At 44.9% G+C, this 16,559-nt stretch overlaps 1 protein-coding gene and 1 non-coding gene across 3 annotated transcripts; both read right to left on the minus strand.

Moving 5' to 3' along the window:
- Positions 1-9,103: 9,103 nt before the first annotated feature.
- Positions 9,104-11,559, minus strand: LOC132890234 (plasma membrane calcium-transporting ATPase 1-like). Of its 2 annotated transcripts, XM_060927021.1 has the most exons (3): positions 11,454-11,559; positions 10,283-10,490; positions 9,104-10,123 (listed from the first exon to the last, which is right to left on the minus strand). In XM_060927021.1, exons 2-3 carry the CDS (start codon positions 10,340-10,342, stop codon positions 9,788-9,790), a joined length of 396 nt encoding a protein of 131 aa, XP_060783004.1. In that variant the 5' UTR covers positions 10,343-10,490; positions 11,454-11,559; the 3' UTR covers positions 9,104-9,787. The 2 variants fall into 2 exon arrangements, with proteins under 2 accessions (XP_060783004.1, XP_060783003.1); XM_060927020.1 differs by lacking the exon at positions 11,454-11,559 and having other exon boundaries at positions 10,283-10,591.
- Positions 11,560-14,172: 2,613 nt separating this feature from the next.
- LOC132891086 (U2 spliceosomal RNA) lies at positions 14,173-14,363 on the minus strand. Its single transcript, XR_009655264.1, has one exon. It is a non-coding gene; the product is annotated as a U2 spliceosomal RNA (small nuclear RNA).
- Positions 14,364-16,559: the final 2,196 nt, after the last annotated feature.

Raw genomic sequence — 16,559 nt, forward strand, 5'->3', positions numbered from 1 at the left:
GATAAATCTGTTTAGTTAAGCCTTTTGTTAATAGTGTTCATGAGGGAAAGGAGTAGATCTGGAGGGTCCTCAGACAGAGTGTTTTGGTAAACTGGGATGTATGGATGCTGTCAGTCCCCCATTTGAGTTTATTGATGGTGTCGTGGATGGCTGCTTTATGTCCTGGGGCTCCCTCATGCCTGTGTTACCTTCTAGCTCTCCCTTTTTAGTTATGCTGTCATAGTTAGTTTTGCAAGAGTCCCTGCTTTAGTGCAAAATGTATACTATTTCTATATTATAGAAATTCTATACTATAGAAGCTGCATCTGTGGCTGGAAAAAAATGACATCAGAGAAGGGTCTCAAGATCCATCAGGGACTGAAAAAATGCCTGAGAGAGCCTAGCGAGGGGCCTCGCATTGACCACTACTTCCTCAGGGGTAGGGCAAATCAGTCGAGTGAAGCCCAGTGGCAGGAAACTCACCACAGTCCAAAGGGTATTAGAACCCCAGACAAAGCTCAAACAGGCATGGATTCACCTGTGGATGTGAGCCCGGAGCTCATCCAGCTACAGATGGCAGTAGAGAGGAAGATGGAGGGACGAAGGCCTCGAATTTTGTGGCCCAAATCCTGTCAGAAAAAGGAGTGGGAAACCATCAACACAGACATTGTTCACCTCCTGGAAGGTCTGAAAGGAGGTGTGGAGAGGAAGTTGGACAAGATTGGGGAAATTATTTACAGTTATGGGGCAGAGAGGTTTGGAGTGAAAAGTGGGAACCATAAAGTACGGAAGGAACCAGCTCATCCCCAGTCCAGGAGGCAATGCGAGATCGATAGGCTTGTGAAGGACAGAAGGTGCCTGAGAAAGCAGTGGAAGAAGGCCACGGAAGGAGAGCGGAAGGCTCTGGAGGCACTACAGGCAGACATCAAGCAGCGTCTGGCAGCACTGCGACGAGCTGAGTGCCTGAGAAAACAACATAAGAAGAAGGAGCGAGTGAGGACAGCCTTCTATAGAGATCCCTACAGTTTCATCAAAGCCCTCTTTGTCAAGGAGAAATCTGGTACCCTCAAAGCACCCATAAGGGAACTAGAGGAGCACCTGAGAAAGATTTACTCCGACAGTCAGAGGCATATACCAGCCAGTATTCCGAGTGACATGCCACCAATCCAGCCAGCTGAGCACCAGATGGAAACAAGGCCCCCTACATGGAGCGAAATTGAGAGTACAGTAAGGCGAGCAAGAGCTGCATCAGCCCCTGGGCCCAATGGCATTCCATATAGGCTCTACAAGAACACGCCAGGGGTCTTGCGGTACCTCTGGAAGTTGATGAGGGTGGCATGGGAAAAAGGAATTATTCCAAAGGCATGGCGAAGGGCGGGAGGGATCCTGATTCCCAAAGAGAAGGATGCCTCAACCATTGACCAATTCCGCCAAATTGGTCTTCTGAATGTGGAAGGAAAGTTATTCTTCAGCATTGTGGCTCAGAGGCTCTCGGCTTTTCTGCAGAAGAACAGCTTTGTTGACACCACAGTGCAGAAAGCAGGGATAAGTGGGTTCTCAGGTTGTCTGGAGCACACAAACATCATCTGGAATCAGATACAGACAGCGAGGAAGGAGAAGAAAGACTTGCGTGTGGTCTTTTTAGATCTTGCCAATGCCTTTGGGTCGGTGCCGCATGAGATATTGTGGACAGCGTTCAATTTCTTCCAAGTCCCCGAGGTCATCACAAGGCTGGTCAGAGCATACTTCCAGGATCTCCAGTTCTGCGTGACAGCACAGGCTAGTACAACTGCCTGGCAGCACCTCGAAGTAGGCATAATGGCGGGCTGCACCATCTCCCCACTGGCGTTCACCATGGCAATGGAGCTCATCATCCGGGCGTCACGATGGGTGGTTGGAGGGGAACGGCTGAAGAATGGGTTGCGTCTCCCTCCAATCAGGGCGTACATGGATGACATGACAACAATAACAACAACAAGTGCATGCACCAAACGCCTGTTGGGGAAGCTCCAGGAAAACATTCAATGGGCACGGATGGAGATTAAATCAAGTAAATCTCGCAGCATCTCCATTGTTAAAGGCCAGCTTGCTAGTGAGAGGTTCCACGTCAATAACGAGCCAATACCAACAGTTCTGGAGAAACCGGTGAAAAGTCTTGGCCGCTGGTACAGCGCAGAGCTCAAGGACTTGAAGCAGGTGGAACAACTCAAGCAAGATACCATCAGTGGCCTCAGAAAGATCAACAATACTTCTCTACCAGGAAAGTTGAAACTGTGGTGCTTTCAGTTTGGACTGCTGCCCCGTCTTATGTGGCCAATTTCCATCTACGAGGTCACGCTATCCCATGCCAACCGCCTGGAAAGGTTGGTGAATGCGCAGGTGAGGAAGTGGCTTGGACTGCCACGTTGTCTCAGCAGCATAGGCCTGTATGGCAATGGTGCTCTCTCCCTCCCAGTCTCAAGCCTAGTGGAGGAATACAAATGTGCCAAAGTAAGGATGGAAATGACCCTCACCGAATCCCGGGATCCATTTGTCAGAGGAGCTGCCCCTACACTGGCAACAGGAAGGAAGTGGAAGCCAGCAGCAGCTGTGGTAGTGGCAAAGACCGCCCTCAAGCACCGGGATATAGTAGGCCATATCCAGCATGGCAGGGGCGGCCTGGGCATGGAAAAAACACCTACTTGGCAAAAGGCCACTCCAGCTGAACGACGGCACATGGTAGTGGAGGAGGTGCGCCGTCAGGAGGAAGCAGCCAGGTGTGCTAAAGCAGTCTCCCAAGCGCAGCAAGGCCGGTGGATGAGATGGGAGGGTGTTGAGAAGAGGAACATCACTTGGAACGATCTGTGGAGCATGGAGGCGAATAGGCTTAGTTTCATCTTGAGGGCCACGTATGATGTCCTGCCCTCTCCAACCAATTTACACCGCTGGTATGGAGAGGAACCAGCCTGTCCCCTGTGTGCAGCCCCAGCAAGTTTAAAGCACATCTTGGTGGGTTGCAAGACTAGCCTTACGCAAGGTAGATACACCTGGCGCCATAATCAGGTGCTGAAGAGCCTGGCGGCCAAACTTGAGAGCAAGAGGGTAATCGCCAATGCCATGCCTCCAAATCCACAGCCGGATGTCCTACGGAGAATGGCCTTCGTTCGGGAAGGGGCGAAAAGGGTGACCAAGCCAACCCCGTTGGAGACGGAACCACTGTCTGCAGCCCGGGACTGGGAGATGCGGGTGGACCTCAGTCAGAGGCTTATCTTTCCACCCGAAATCGCAGTAACCAACTTGCGCCCAGACCTGGTTCTATGGTCAAGATCCTGCCAGCGCGTCTTCATCGTGGAGCTCACCGTCCCATGGGAGGATGCGATCAGTGAAACGTATGAAAGGAAGAGACTGCGCTATGCTGACCTGGCAGCTGAAGCGGAGGCGCGGGGGTGGAATGTGAAGGTGTGGCCAGTGGAGGTGGGCTGCAGAGGCTTTGTGGCCAGAACGACCACAAGGCTTCTGAAGGAAGTGGGCATCAGAGGGCAGGCCCAACGGAGGGCATTGAAAGAACTGGCCTCTGCAGCAGAGCAAAGTAGTCATTGGCTGTGGCTGAAACGGAGGGATACAACTTGGGCTGCAAGGTGACCGTGTGGTGCCACAGCACAACTTACACCCAGGTTTGATCATCCTGTGGTGGGCCAACCTTGGAAGAGGGTGTCTTGTGATAAAATGGCCGAAACACCCAATGAAGCCAGGGCACACAACTGACGATGAGTTGGGCTGGTTGCACCACATGGTCATCAGGCCTAAATCCCACTCCAACCAGGTTTCCTTTTCACTTGCCTTGATTTATGTAGGGACCATAACACCTAGTCCTATATTGAAGAATTTATTCAGGTGACATTGGGCATACCTAACAACCTGTGTTTTTCCTCTCCCCGTCTGTCCCTCTGAGTTACGTGTCAATCCTGAGATCGAGATGCTGACCACCTGGCGACTTGTCCAGGGTGTACCAGCCCATAGTAAGCTGGGATAGGCTCCAGCTTGCCTGCAACCCTGTAGAACAGGATAAGCGGTTATAGATAATGGGTGGATGGATGGATGGATGGATGGATATGCTGACCTCTTCTGCTCCTCGGACCTACCTGATCCATCCTGATGCCTTATGTCCGGTCGGAGTCTCATCATATCGCTCCTGTGGAGGACGGCCCCATATGGACAGTTGAAAGTCACACTTGGAAGATGCTCTGGACACTAGGGCTGCAACTAACGATTATTTTAGTAGTCGACTAATCAATAGATTTTAATAGATTTAAGAGATTTTATACTGATTTTTTTCCCAGAATTTTTTTTGTGTAGGTGTAACAGATGCCAGATTGTTAATGTATCTTAGTTCCATAGGCTACGTGGTTAGGGTATCTTTTGTCCTCATTGCTTGGGCCAGATCAAACCATTAAACAAGCTTAAATTATTCTTACTCTTGCCACATACATGATTTATTTTCAAAACTGATGATATTCAGTTCAAACGCCATTAAAAGTAATTTCAAGAATAGATCTCTTGTGTGACATGTAATTCACCCCTCTCATTTAAATATGTCGAACATTTTTCGGCGGGCGCTTTGTGCATCACTGACCTCGGTGATTTTAAAATGCTGCCTCCAGCCCTGTTCATCTCTGCCCCTTTTATCCTGAGCAGCGGGGTTTGAAACTCCAGCTATACGCCGCCACATAGTGCACTTGTTAGTCGTCAGCAACTTTCTTGCTTCGTTCATTAACCGCAGGTTACCGTATCACTAATTTTACCTGAGACGTTAAAGTACGTTCTCAACAATTCTAACACGATGTCAGAATGTTTATGCAGGTGCTCATGAGAGTTGTAGGTGCGTAATATTACATTGCAATGCGTTTATTATATCAGATGCCTTCAGAGAAAACTACAATTAAAATATATTGTCATACCGGTACCACAGAATAAATCACCTGCCAAAGTGGCTAGTGGGACTAAAGTCATTACCTGCCAAAGCCGGATTTTACCCGCATTTGGCGGGAGGGTGGGTGCTAATGTAAAGCCCTGAAAGTAACCCATCCATCCATTATCTGTCGCCACTTATCCTGTTCTACAGGGTCACAGGCGAGCTGGAGCCTATCCCAGCTGACTATGGGCAAGAGGCAGGGTACACCCTGGACAAGTCACCAGGTTATCGCAGGGCTGACACAGAGACAACCATTCACACTCACATTCACAGCTATGGCCAATTTAAAGCCACCAATTGGCCTAACCTGCACGTCTTTGGATTGTGGGGGAAACCGGAGCACCCAGAGGAAACCCACGCAGACATGGGGAGAACATGCAAACTCCACACAGAAAGGCCAGCTACCGGGCTTGAACCCAGGACCTTCTTGCTGTGAGGCGATAGTGCTAACCACTACACCACCGTGCCACCCCCACACAAAGTAACATTAATGTTAATTAAAAACCAGGGCTAGTAAACGTGTCCTGTAAACTGCATGTTGAAACATAATTGAGCACTTCACATATACACAAATGTCACTATACAAATGGCTTTTAAATAGTTTGTAATTAGTTTGTTTACGGTAGTGTAGAGGTTAGCACTGTTGCCTCACAACAAGGAAGTTATGGGTTTAAGCCCAGTGGCTATCAGGGACCTTTCTGCGTGGAGTTTGCATATTCTCCCCATGTCTGCATGGGTTTCCTCCGGATTCCCCCCACAGTCCAAAGACATGCAGGTTAGGCTAATTGGTGGCTCTAAATTGACCGTACGTCGGTGTCACTTGGCACAAAGATACCTTTTGACTTGTCTGTTTATTTAAAGGGGTCATAAAGCAAAGTTTGCAAGACTAAGCCTTCTGAATAAACTTGTAGCTATTTATTCCATCCATGTCACTGAACTTCCACAGCGTCATTGGCAGGGCAACCAGAGCAAATTGACATCTCACTGCATTTGGTGGCATCCAAGCACTCAGCGTGTAGGCCTACTAACGTCGGTTAAGAACCTACGACTCAACCATTACTGTAGTACGTTCTAGGAGTATACGACCGAGTACTAAGGGCACAATTCTGACATTCTCCACCACTATTTAACCTGTCCTCAAGCTCATATGTTCACAGATGACTTACTCATGTATGCCACAAGAAACTCTGTTGCAATACCAGCTGTTGAATTAACTAAATACACATCTTTTATTGCCAAAAACAGGTTACTCACACTTAAGAAATGCACATTGAACCACAGTTTACACTGCTCATAAGAAACTGAAATATTACCAGGGGGGAAATCCCTTCCCTAAAAGACAGATGGATCAGCATTAATCCCCAAAATAAGAATGAAACTACAGTGGTTTTTGTTGTTGTTGTTTTTTTTTTGGGGGGGGGACCCCAACCTTTATCATCATGTGCTGCACAACAGAACATAACCAATTGCCTTTTACAATTCTTAACAGAAGCCAATATCAGGTCATGAGGTGAAAAAAAAACTTCTGTATTCTGTACATATTGTCAATTTGTTATATTCCCAAACTGCCTGTGGGACAATTTGTTAAAACTACGCAGTGTGTTCATCTTTCAGAAGTACACAATGTCTGAGAATATCGTTAGAAAGACATCACAAAACTGCATATAAATTTTGCTTGAAGTTACCAAATTTTAAACCCTTAAATTTCAAGTCCTTATTGAGTGCCACTACTGTGATTTGGCATTGTTGTGCCAAATATGTGTGTTAGCAATGAAATAACCAGGAACTGCAGCACCTAATCTTGAGAGATGCAGTGATCAAAAAAGGCAGGTGGTAAAGTGTTCGCACATCTAACACTTTAATACAACAGTTAATTATTATTATTCTCCCCATGACTGCATGGGTTTCCTCCGGATTCCCCCACAATCCAAAGACATGCAGGTTAGGCTAATTGGTGGCTCTCAATTGATCGTAGGTGTCACTTGGCACAAAGATACCTGTTGACTTGTCTGTTTATTTAAAGGGGTCATAAAGCAAAGTTCGCAAGACTAAGCCTTCTGAATAAACTTGTAGCTATTTATTCCATCCATGTCACTGAACTTCCACAGCGTCATTGGCAGGGCAACCAGAGAAAATTGACATCTCACTGTATTTGGTCGCATCCAAGCACTCAGTGTGTAGGCCTACTAACGTCGGTTAAGAACCTACGACTCAACTATTACTGTAGTACGTTCTAGGAGTATACGACCAAGTACTAAGGGCACAATTCTGATATTCTCCGCCACTATTTAACCTGTCCTCAAGCTCAGATGTTCACAGATGACCTACTCATGTATGCCACAAGAATAAAAAATTCTGCAATGGAAGATATGTATTAAACCATTCTTGATACTTGACTCCAGCTGAATTATGGGATATCATAGTGTAGCACCTTTGTATATTACAGATGTAGTAGATCTGAGTACTGTCCCGACTACTATTAAACGACACCCTCCGTACTGCTTTTTGTGTACTGATCGTACATAATTGTGCACTGATCGTACATAATTGTGCATGTTCAGAGACGCCTTGGTGCCAACTGTTTTAGCAACATTAACACACAAAGAGCCCAACAACAAATCTAGTGGGGGAGGCCTTTTCAGCACACGTTAGTGATCGTCTTGAACTTGATACAGCTGTCCAGCTCATATCACAGCTGCTGTTAAGAGTTTAGAATTGTGAGCAAAGCTGCATTCATGTGCAACATCTGACTGACATTTTCCCTGTTCTCATATTGGACTGAGGGCAGACAGAGGCTAGTGACTCACTGTTACCTCAAGGTACAAAGTAGTATTTCAAGACAGCTGGTCAGGCCTCTCTTAGGGCTAGCTGGTTAGAATGCTAACTTCAGTAGATATCTATACAAAAACACACTAGACATTTCTGACAAATATTGAAACTTTTCATATTCTGATTTTTTTTTTAAATTATGGTTACAAATAGCACCTTTAAATGAGGCCTGGCCACCCCTTGAAGTATATCCTTTAAATTCAAAATGCCTAATATCACAGAAAAACACTAACATGTTAGTTTGTTGCACCAAATACATCTTTTAAAACCAACATAAAAAAAGGTGTATATTGAATTGTCTTCCATTGAACAAAAACTCTCCTTGACCCAATATTACCAATAAATCAACAATGGTACACAATCACCTAAACTCTGTTGCAATATCAGCTGTTGAGTTAACTAAATACACATCTTTTATTGCCAAAAACAGGTTACTCACACTTAAGAAATGCACATTGAACCACAGTTTACACTGCTCATAAGTAACTGAAATATTACCGGGGGGGGGGAATATCCCTAAAAGACAGATGGATCAGCATTAATCCCCAAAATAAGAATGAAACTACAGTGGGGTTTTTTTTGGGGGGGGGAGACCCCCAACCTTTATCATCATGTGCTGCACAACAGAACATAACCAATTGCCTTTTACAATTCTTAACAGAAGCCAATATCAGGTCATGAGGTGAAAAAAAACTTCTGTATTCTGTACATATTGTCAATTTGTTATATCCCCAAACTGCCTGTGGGACAATTTGTTAAAACTACGCAGTGTGTTCATCTTTCAGAAGTACACAATGTCTGAAAATATCGTTAGAAAGACATCACAAAACAGCATATAAATTTTGAACTGCAGCACCTAATCTTGAGAAAGATGCAGTGATCAAAAAAGGCAGCTGGTAAAAAAGTGTTCGCACATCTAACACTTTAATACAACAGTTAATTATTAGCCTATGGCGTACAAAATTTAGTAAAAGTTTTTGTTCAAGTTTTATATTGTGTGACAACCCTTTTCTCCCATTATGCCAGACTCCTAAGCTGAATCAAAATGTTGAAGGATTAACAGTACTATAAATTGGTATACTCCTTTTCAAGTTTATATACACAGCAACCATGTACAAACCTTCAATGTAGCTCAAATTTCATGTAAAGGTGTCATTCCAACAGTATGTAAACAAACCATTTAACTTAAATATGAACAAAAAGTCTTAATTAAAAAAATCAAAACCCCACCCATGCACACAGGAATAAGCAATTCAGATCAAACTCAGAACTCAATCAATTAAGAAATAACTGAAGGAAAATGCATGAACCATAAATCCTTTATTTTTCATAGATCCCCTGGGAAGAAAACATTTACAAACCAATAAAAAGATTAACTACATTCTCAGACTAAATAATCCTAGACAGAAAGTCTCCATCTCACTGCAAAAATACCTGGTTGCCTCCTCTGTGAACATGATTTCTTCAAATAGGTTGACCATGGCCTTGTTTTTAGAAAATTTCTTTCACTCAAAATCACAGTCACACCCACTCTGACTATTTGCTTGAAAATGCCATCCAGACACATGGATCTCATTTCCAGACAAGAAAGTTACTGTCTAGCTCTGCACTGTAGACGTACTGTACACTTGCAATCAAAAGTGTTAATCTGTTAAAACCCACTGAAACCTAAATAAGCACTCAGTAGTTTGTTGAGGTTAGTTCCGCCAAGTTGCACTAGTTTAGCAGACTACATACCTACCAAACCAAAACATGATGAAAGTGGTGCAGCTTCAAACTTCATTATGGAGTCATGAAAATTGCTAAACTGAAAATGCAGAGTTGCAATATATCTGGGGGAAAATGTTCAAGTGAGGACTAAAAGGCACACCATTATTACATCAGGTAGTTATTGGTTAAGTGAAATTTTAGTAACACAGGGATTTTGATCCAGGAATGTCTTACTCCGAGAAATCACATTCACCCGACCTTGTTGACATGGTCATAGCATAGTTGGTATAGATGTGATTTTAGTCAGCATGAGTGAAATCACAGTGACGTCTCCAGACTGTGCATGGGACTACCAGGGGTTTGACTCTTGGCGGTTTTTGCTAAGTCCTTGTAGTGATGTGTTCTGCTGTTGGCAGAATTATTGTTCTGGGAAGGTGAAGATATGCCAGAAGGAATGGCCGACGGTACAAAAGTGCGTTTTGTTGGCCCATCTTCCTCAGGGTCCAGTTCATCAATTAGGGGGATGGCCAGCTCGGAGTCTTCGATGTGGAACTCTGGGTGGGTCATGAAGTTGTGAATGGAACTTCGTGATTCTGGAGTCTCCAAGCCTTCATAACGGGACATGGCTTCCCGGAAAGCATTCACCACACGGATCTGTTTAAAATAAAAAAGTAGTAGTAAAAATAAAAGAATAAACCAAAGCAAAGTGTGAATTACCTATGGACTACTTACTAATGAAGTATTTTGTCTAGCCTGGGAAAGACAGTAGAATGTCACTCCATTATCTTTTAGGATGGTACAGCCATCACTTACTTGTGTCTGTATTCGGTTGAGGCCCCTACACCAGAGGACCTGCCCTCTCCTCAATTCCATCTCAGCATGGCCAATCTCATCCAGGGCCTCTATCTCCTCCAGTTCCTCCTCTGGGATTTCTTCTTTCTGGGTACCATAGTCAGCAGTCTTCAGGAACTTCAACCGACTTGTGGGAATGGTGGTTATCAGCTACCGGTATGGATTGGTACTGCAAAAAAATGAGGACCATGAAACCCCCCAACGAAAAACAAGAGACAGGACAAGGTGTCTCTGGGCTCACCTGACCCCAGATAAGGCATCCAAAGCCAAGGAGGACACACCAAAGCCACTGTTCAATACTAAGGCCAAGTTTACATCAGACCGTATCTGTCTCGTTTTCTTCGCAGATGCACTGTCCGTTTACATTAAAACGCCTGGAAACGCCGGGAAACGGGAATCCGCCAGGGTCCACGTATTCAATCCAGATCGTGTCTGGTTCGGTGCTGTGTAAACATTGAGAATACGCGGATACGCTGTGCTGAGCTCTAGCTGGCGTCGTCATTGGACAACGTCACTGTGACATCCACCTTCCTGATTCGCTGGCGTTGGTCATGTGACGCGACTGCTGAAAAATGGCGCGGACTTCCGCCTTGTATCACCTTTCATTAAAGAGTATAAAAGTATGAAAATACTGCAAATACTGATGCAAATACTGCCCATTGTGTAGTTATGATTGTCTTTAGGCTTGCCATCCTTCCACTTGCAAGTGGTAAGTGACGCGCATGCCCGATATGCACTGAGATCACACACACAGTGGCTCAGTCCCGAATCACTGCTCGTGCACTTCACTCGCGCGCTCTGTGAGCTGCGCAGGGCCGGAGTGCGCACCCTCCAGAGGGAACTCGCTGTTCAGGGCGGAGTGATTTAGAACGCAGGAAGCCTGCGGAGCCGAGCGTATCCGTGTATTGGCGTTGCTGTGTGCACTCGAATCGTGTATTGGCGTTGCTGTGTGCACGCTAATCGTTTTAAAAACGTTAATCTGATGATCCGCTGATACGGTCTAATGTAAACCCCACCTAAGTCCTACACAACTGATAGGGCTTTCCACCAAACTGAAGATTTAGAAGATACCAAATTTTCAAAACCATCAACTGAAGATGGTTGAAGATACCATCAAAAACATTCCTCTCACCATGGATCTTGCAAGCGTTGAACTCATTGAAGAGTTGCATCATTACACAATTGTCTTCAACACTTTTGTCATGTTCTGGAGGAGGGGTGTGTAAAGGAGCATTCCTGCCACTGTCAATATCAAAAAGATCTTCTCACCTTTTTGAGAAAGAGTCACAAGCCAAAAGTTTTAGTTATTAAAAGGTAGATTCCATTTCTTGGCCTCAATTTTGCTTCATATTGCAGATTTTGCACAAGAGTGTTTCAGTTTACTCTCCCTTATTAATACAGGCTTTTCACATGAATAAAATGGCTTCTCAAACCAACCCAAAATGCACTTCTTAAGTACAGTATGTGCACTTGTTAAAGTACATCCCTTTGCCAAGAAGATCCTAGGTTCGAGCCCGGCGGCAGGCCTTTCTGTGTGGAGTTTGCATGTTCTCCCCATGTCTGCGTGGGTTTCCTCTGGGTGCTCCAGGTTTCCCCCACAATCCAAAGAGATGCAGGTTAGGCTAATTGGTGGCTCTAAATTAGCCATAGCTGTGAATGGTTGTCTCTGTGTCAACCTCTACGATAACCTGGTGACTTGTCCAGGGTGTACCCTGCCTCTCTCCCATAGTCAGCTGGGATAGGCTCCAGCTTGCCTGCGACCCTGTAGAACAGGATAAAGCAGCTAGAGATAATGAAATGAGATGAGACATTGATCTTGCTCCTGAATTTACCCATTATATGCACTTTAAAGGACTGCAGCCTCCTCAGGAAGTACAGCCTGCTCTGTCCCTTCCTGTACAAGTGGTTGGTGTTGCAAGTCCAGTCCAGCTTGCTGTCCAGCCACAGCCCGGGATACTTGTAGGAATCCATAGCCTCCGCCTTGACTCCCTCGATCAGAACTGGCCGTGACCTTGGTCTGGACCTCCCAAAAAGTCAATAACCAGCTCCTTGGTCTTCGAGGTGTTAAGCTGCAGATGGTTCCTGTTGCACCAAATAGCAAAGTCCCTCACCAGGCTCCTATACTCCTCTTCTCTGTCGTCCCTGAATTTCTGAACGGACGCGCATGTAACAACTTCTTCTTTTGGCTGCTCTTGATTAGGGGTCGCCACAGCGGATCTTTCGTCTCCATTGCTCCCTGTCTTCCGCATCCTTCTCTACCACACCTGCCACTTTCATGTCCTCTCTCACCACATCCATGTATTTCCTCTTTGGCCTTCCTCGTTTTTGTTTGCCTGGCAGCTCCATCCTCAACATTCTCCTTCCCACATGCTCTACAGCTCTTCTCAGGATGTGTCCACACTATCTCAGTCTCATCTCTCTTCGCTTAATTCCCAAGCTCTCCACATGTGCTGTCACTCTGATGTGATCTTTCCTTATCCTGTCCAACCTTGTCACTCCCATCGCAAACCTTAACATCCTCAACTCCGCCACCTCCAACTTTGCCTCCTGTCTCCAATCCATACATCACAGCTGGTCTCACTACTGTCTTATACATCTTCCCTTTCACTTTTGCTGGGACTTTCCTATCACAAATGATTCCTGAAATCCTTCTCCAACTGCTCCACCCTGCCTGCACTCTCTTTCTCACCTCACTATCGCAGCCCCCATTTTCTTGCACAGTTGACCCCAGGTACTTGAATTCACCAACTTTCTTTATGTCTACTCCTTGCATCTTCACTACACTCTCATCCCCATTCTCATTGATGCACACGTATTCTGTTTTGCTCCTGCTTACCTTCATTCTTCTTTGTTCCAATGCATACCTCCATCTCTCCAAACCCAACTCAACCTCCTTTTTACTTTCACCACGTATCACAACATCATCCGCAAACATCATGTTCCATGGTGACTCTTGCCTCACTTCGTCCGTGAAGCTATCCATCACTATGGCAATCAAAAAAGGACTCACAGCAGATCCTTGATGGAGTCCCACCTTCACCTTGACCCGTTCAGTCGTTCCAACTGTACACCTCACTGCTGTTTCATTGTTCTCATACATGTCTTGCACCACTCTAATACACTCCTGATTTCACTCCACTGTTTCTCCTACGATACATACAATCTCATACATCTCTCGGCACTCTATCATATGCCTTCTCCAGGTCTACAAACACACAATGTAGCTTTCTCTGGCCTTCTCTGTACTTCTCCATTAACATTCTTAAAGCAAAAATTGCATCCGGCGTGCTCTTCCTTGGCATAAACCCGTACTGCTGTTCACAGATTGCTACCTCTCTTCTTCTCAATCTCGCCTCCAATACCCTTTCCCATAGCTTCATGGTGTGGCTCATCAATTTTATTCCTCTGTAATTACTGCAGCTCTATACATCTCCCTTATTCTTGTATATTGGGACTAGCACACTCTTTCTCCATTCATTCGGCATTTTCTCATTCTCTAGGATCTTATTAAACAATCTCCTTATGAACTTCACAGCCGTCTCACCCAAACATCTCCAAGCCTCAATCTGGATACCATCTGGTCCAACTGCTTTCCCAGTCTTCATTCTTTTCATGGCAGCCCTCACCTCATCCTTACTAACCAACTCTGCTTCCTGATTTGCTGTCTCCAATGAATCTGACCTTTTCTCTCTCGGATTCCCCTTATTTAATAAATCCTCAAAGTAGTCTTTCCACCTTCTTAATACAATATTTATTCATCAACACATCTTTCATCACTCTTACCTACACACTCATATAACAGACTAATTAAAATAACAGCAGACAGATATGATCTTTCTTTAACAATAAGAAGGGGGTGCACCGTTCCCGGAAGTACTGCAATACCGGGTCGATGCGTGGAGTGGACGGAGCAAGCCCCTATTCCATCTCCCTGTTCCAAAAATCAATTTAATATATGGTCCCCGGATAGGGGACGTATCAGATATTAAACTGATAAGAACAGATACTACACTTGATCTTAGCCAAAAGGCCGAGAAGCGATACCGAGGCTATCAACCAACAACCCGGGACATTCTACACAACTGTAAACCCGAGGACGGCAAATCCTCCTGTCTCTTAATATTGTATAATAAACCAGTATAAAATATAGGAAATATACAGGTAATGCCAAAATCAGCAGAGAAAAAGGCGATTTAAGCGTCTTAAAATCACCAAAACCCAAAGGAAATGATAATGTATGCAGAAACTGACCAATCGGAGACGAGAACACAAAATCCTCCTCACTACAAACTCACACCGATTTAGAAAACAGGTTTCCAAAAGAAACCTTTAAACGAGATTAAAATACTTTGATTGAAACAGCTAAAACACGACAAACCGAATGTCTGGCATTTAAAAACATGTCAAAATTGTCCTGAATTATATAACATTGCCCCTCAGTGGTCAAATGTAGTATTGCAGAAGAAAACCGTCACCACCTCGGGAAAGGACAGAGACCAAATTGATTGCGTGCAAATCTGTAAAACTGGCAAGAGTGTATAGATGAGGCGAGGCGCATAAGGCTTCAGAAATTCTCGTAATTCGTAATTATTCTTCTTCCGGGTTTGCGGTGTTTACAGATCCCAGCGCGCTCGCGGGGCGTGTGTGGGCATGTGAGGACACGCCTCCTCACCAATCAGTGCACAGGGGAGTGTCTGCTCACGCCTCCAGCCTCAGTCGGCTCGCTTTGGCTCGCTTCAGCCCCACTCCAAAACGGTGCGAGTTTTAGGGGCTAAGCAGGGCTGAAACGAGCTGAGTCGTGCTGGTTTTTGGTAGTCGAAACGCGAGCCGTGTCGGGCTGAAGCGAGCTGAAGTGAGCTGAAAAAGGGTAGTGGAAAAGGGCCACTAGACCGTTCATGGGAATGTCACCAAAATTGATACACATCATCTACAGACATGGCTGACAAAAGTTACTAAATACGTTTCACGTAGGATAAACCGTTCAGAAGTTATACGTCAATCAATTTTCACTTCAAAATTTTACATGCTTAAAAATTCATGACTAATCTTCTAATTGCTCAAAACTGCTCATACTTCACACGCAAATCACTCATTGGGCTTCTGACATGTTACCCAATTTCTGTGATATTTCGCCACTGGGGGCGCTATTTTTGGGCAAAAATTCCAGTCTTTCCTCAAATTTGATCAAACTTCACGGCCACCCTCTTACTACCTCCCATGTCATGTATACCACATTTTGGGAATTTTCGTCCATGGGGGGCGCTGTTTTTGGCCGACGCAATTTCTCCAAAACGGGTTTTTGGTAAATAATTCCATAATGCTTTTCCTTCACACCACTACCTTGTGATAGTACGTTGCTGTTGTAGACACTTATTTTTCCATCTCATAATCGCTCATGTACAGCATAGCGCCACCTACTGACATGGGAAAAACCAAAAAAATTATTCTTCTAAAATCTATATCTCATCTTCTATTTACTCAATTGTCATCAAACTTCATACGCAAACTCTTCATAGCTCTCCTGACATATACGCCAAATTTTGTGCACTTTCGCCCCTGGGGGTGCTGGTTATGGCAGAAATGACATTGCAGCTTCTGATTTGTCAAACTTGGCAAGCAAACTCTTTTCAAGACCGTTATTGGGGCGCTTGCCATGGTCGACTACGCTCGAAATTTTGCCCCTTTTTCTTGGACTGCCACCGCTACTGAGAACCATTATTATTAGGCCCCGAGCACCGTACAGTGCGAGACCCTATTGTTGCCATGTGTCCAATTCTGTGCTTTGTCGCCATTGTGGGTGTAATGTCTCTTGCCGAAGAAGCTGTGGAAGGTTTTTCGCGGGGACGCATGCCCCCGCCCCCCTTGGCCGCTGGCGCGAGGGCCCGTCGAGGCCGCTTGCGGCTTTAATTTCATTTATTCTCGATTTACAGGAGGCACATTTCACACTATAATGCATTAAAGGATACTTATGCCTTCCAAAAAATAAAATAAAACACCACTTGTGCGTAGCTTAGACGATGTTACACTAATCTAAACGGTAAATATAAATAAATATATAGCCTTACCATAAATTGCTGCTACAGAATCAATATCAGCTCCAAACAACAGCGCCGCCTGGTGGTCGGAGCCTAAACAGCAGAACCAACACGAAAGCAATGATCAGGATATCTCCATGTTGTTTTTGATTTTAAAATAAATAAATAACTACAAGTTAATACACAGGCTCACACATCCCGGG

Source organism: Neoarius graeffei, chromosome 8 (assembly GCF_027579695.1).
Source record: "Neoarius graeffei isolate fNeoGra1 chromosome 8, fNeoGra1.pri, whole genome shotgun sequence".
Classification (NCBI taxonomy): domain Eukaryota; kingdom Metazoa; phylum Chordata; class Actinopteri; order Siluriformes; family Ariidae; genus Neoarius; species Neoarius graeffei.

Excerpts from the sequence above, each read along its gene's own strand:
- LOC132890234 (XM_060927021.1), bottom strand. The coding sequence starts at position 10,342 with ATGGAATTGAGGAGAGGGCAGGTCCTCTGGTGTAGGGGCCTCAACCGA. Across the intron at positions 10,124-10,282 it reads TCAACCGAATACAGACACAA|ATCCGTGTGGTGAATGCTTT; the intron begins GTAAGTGATGGC and ends TATTTTAAACAG.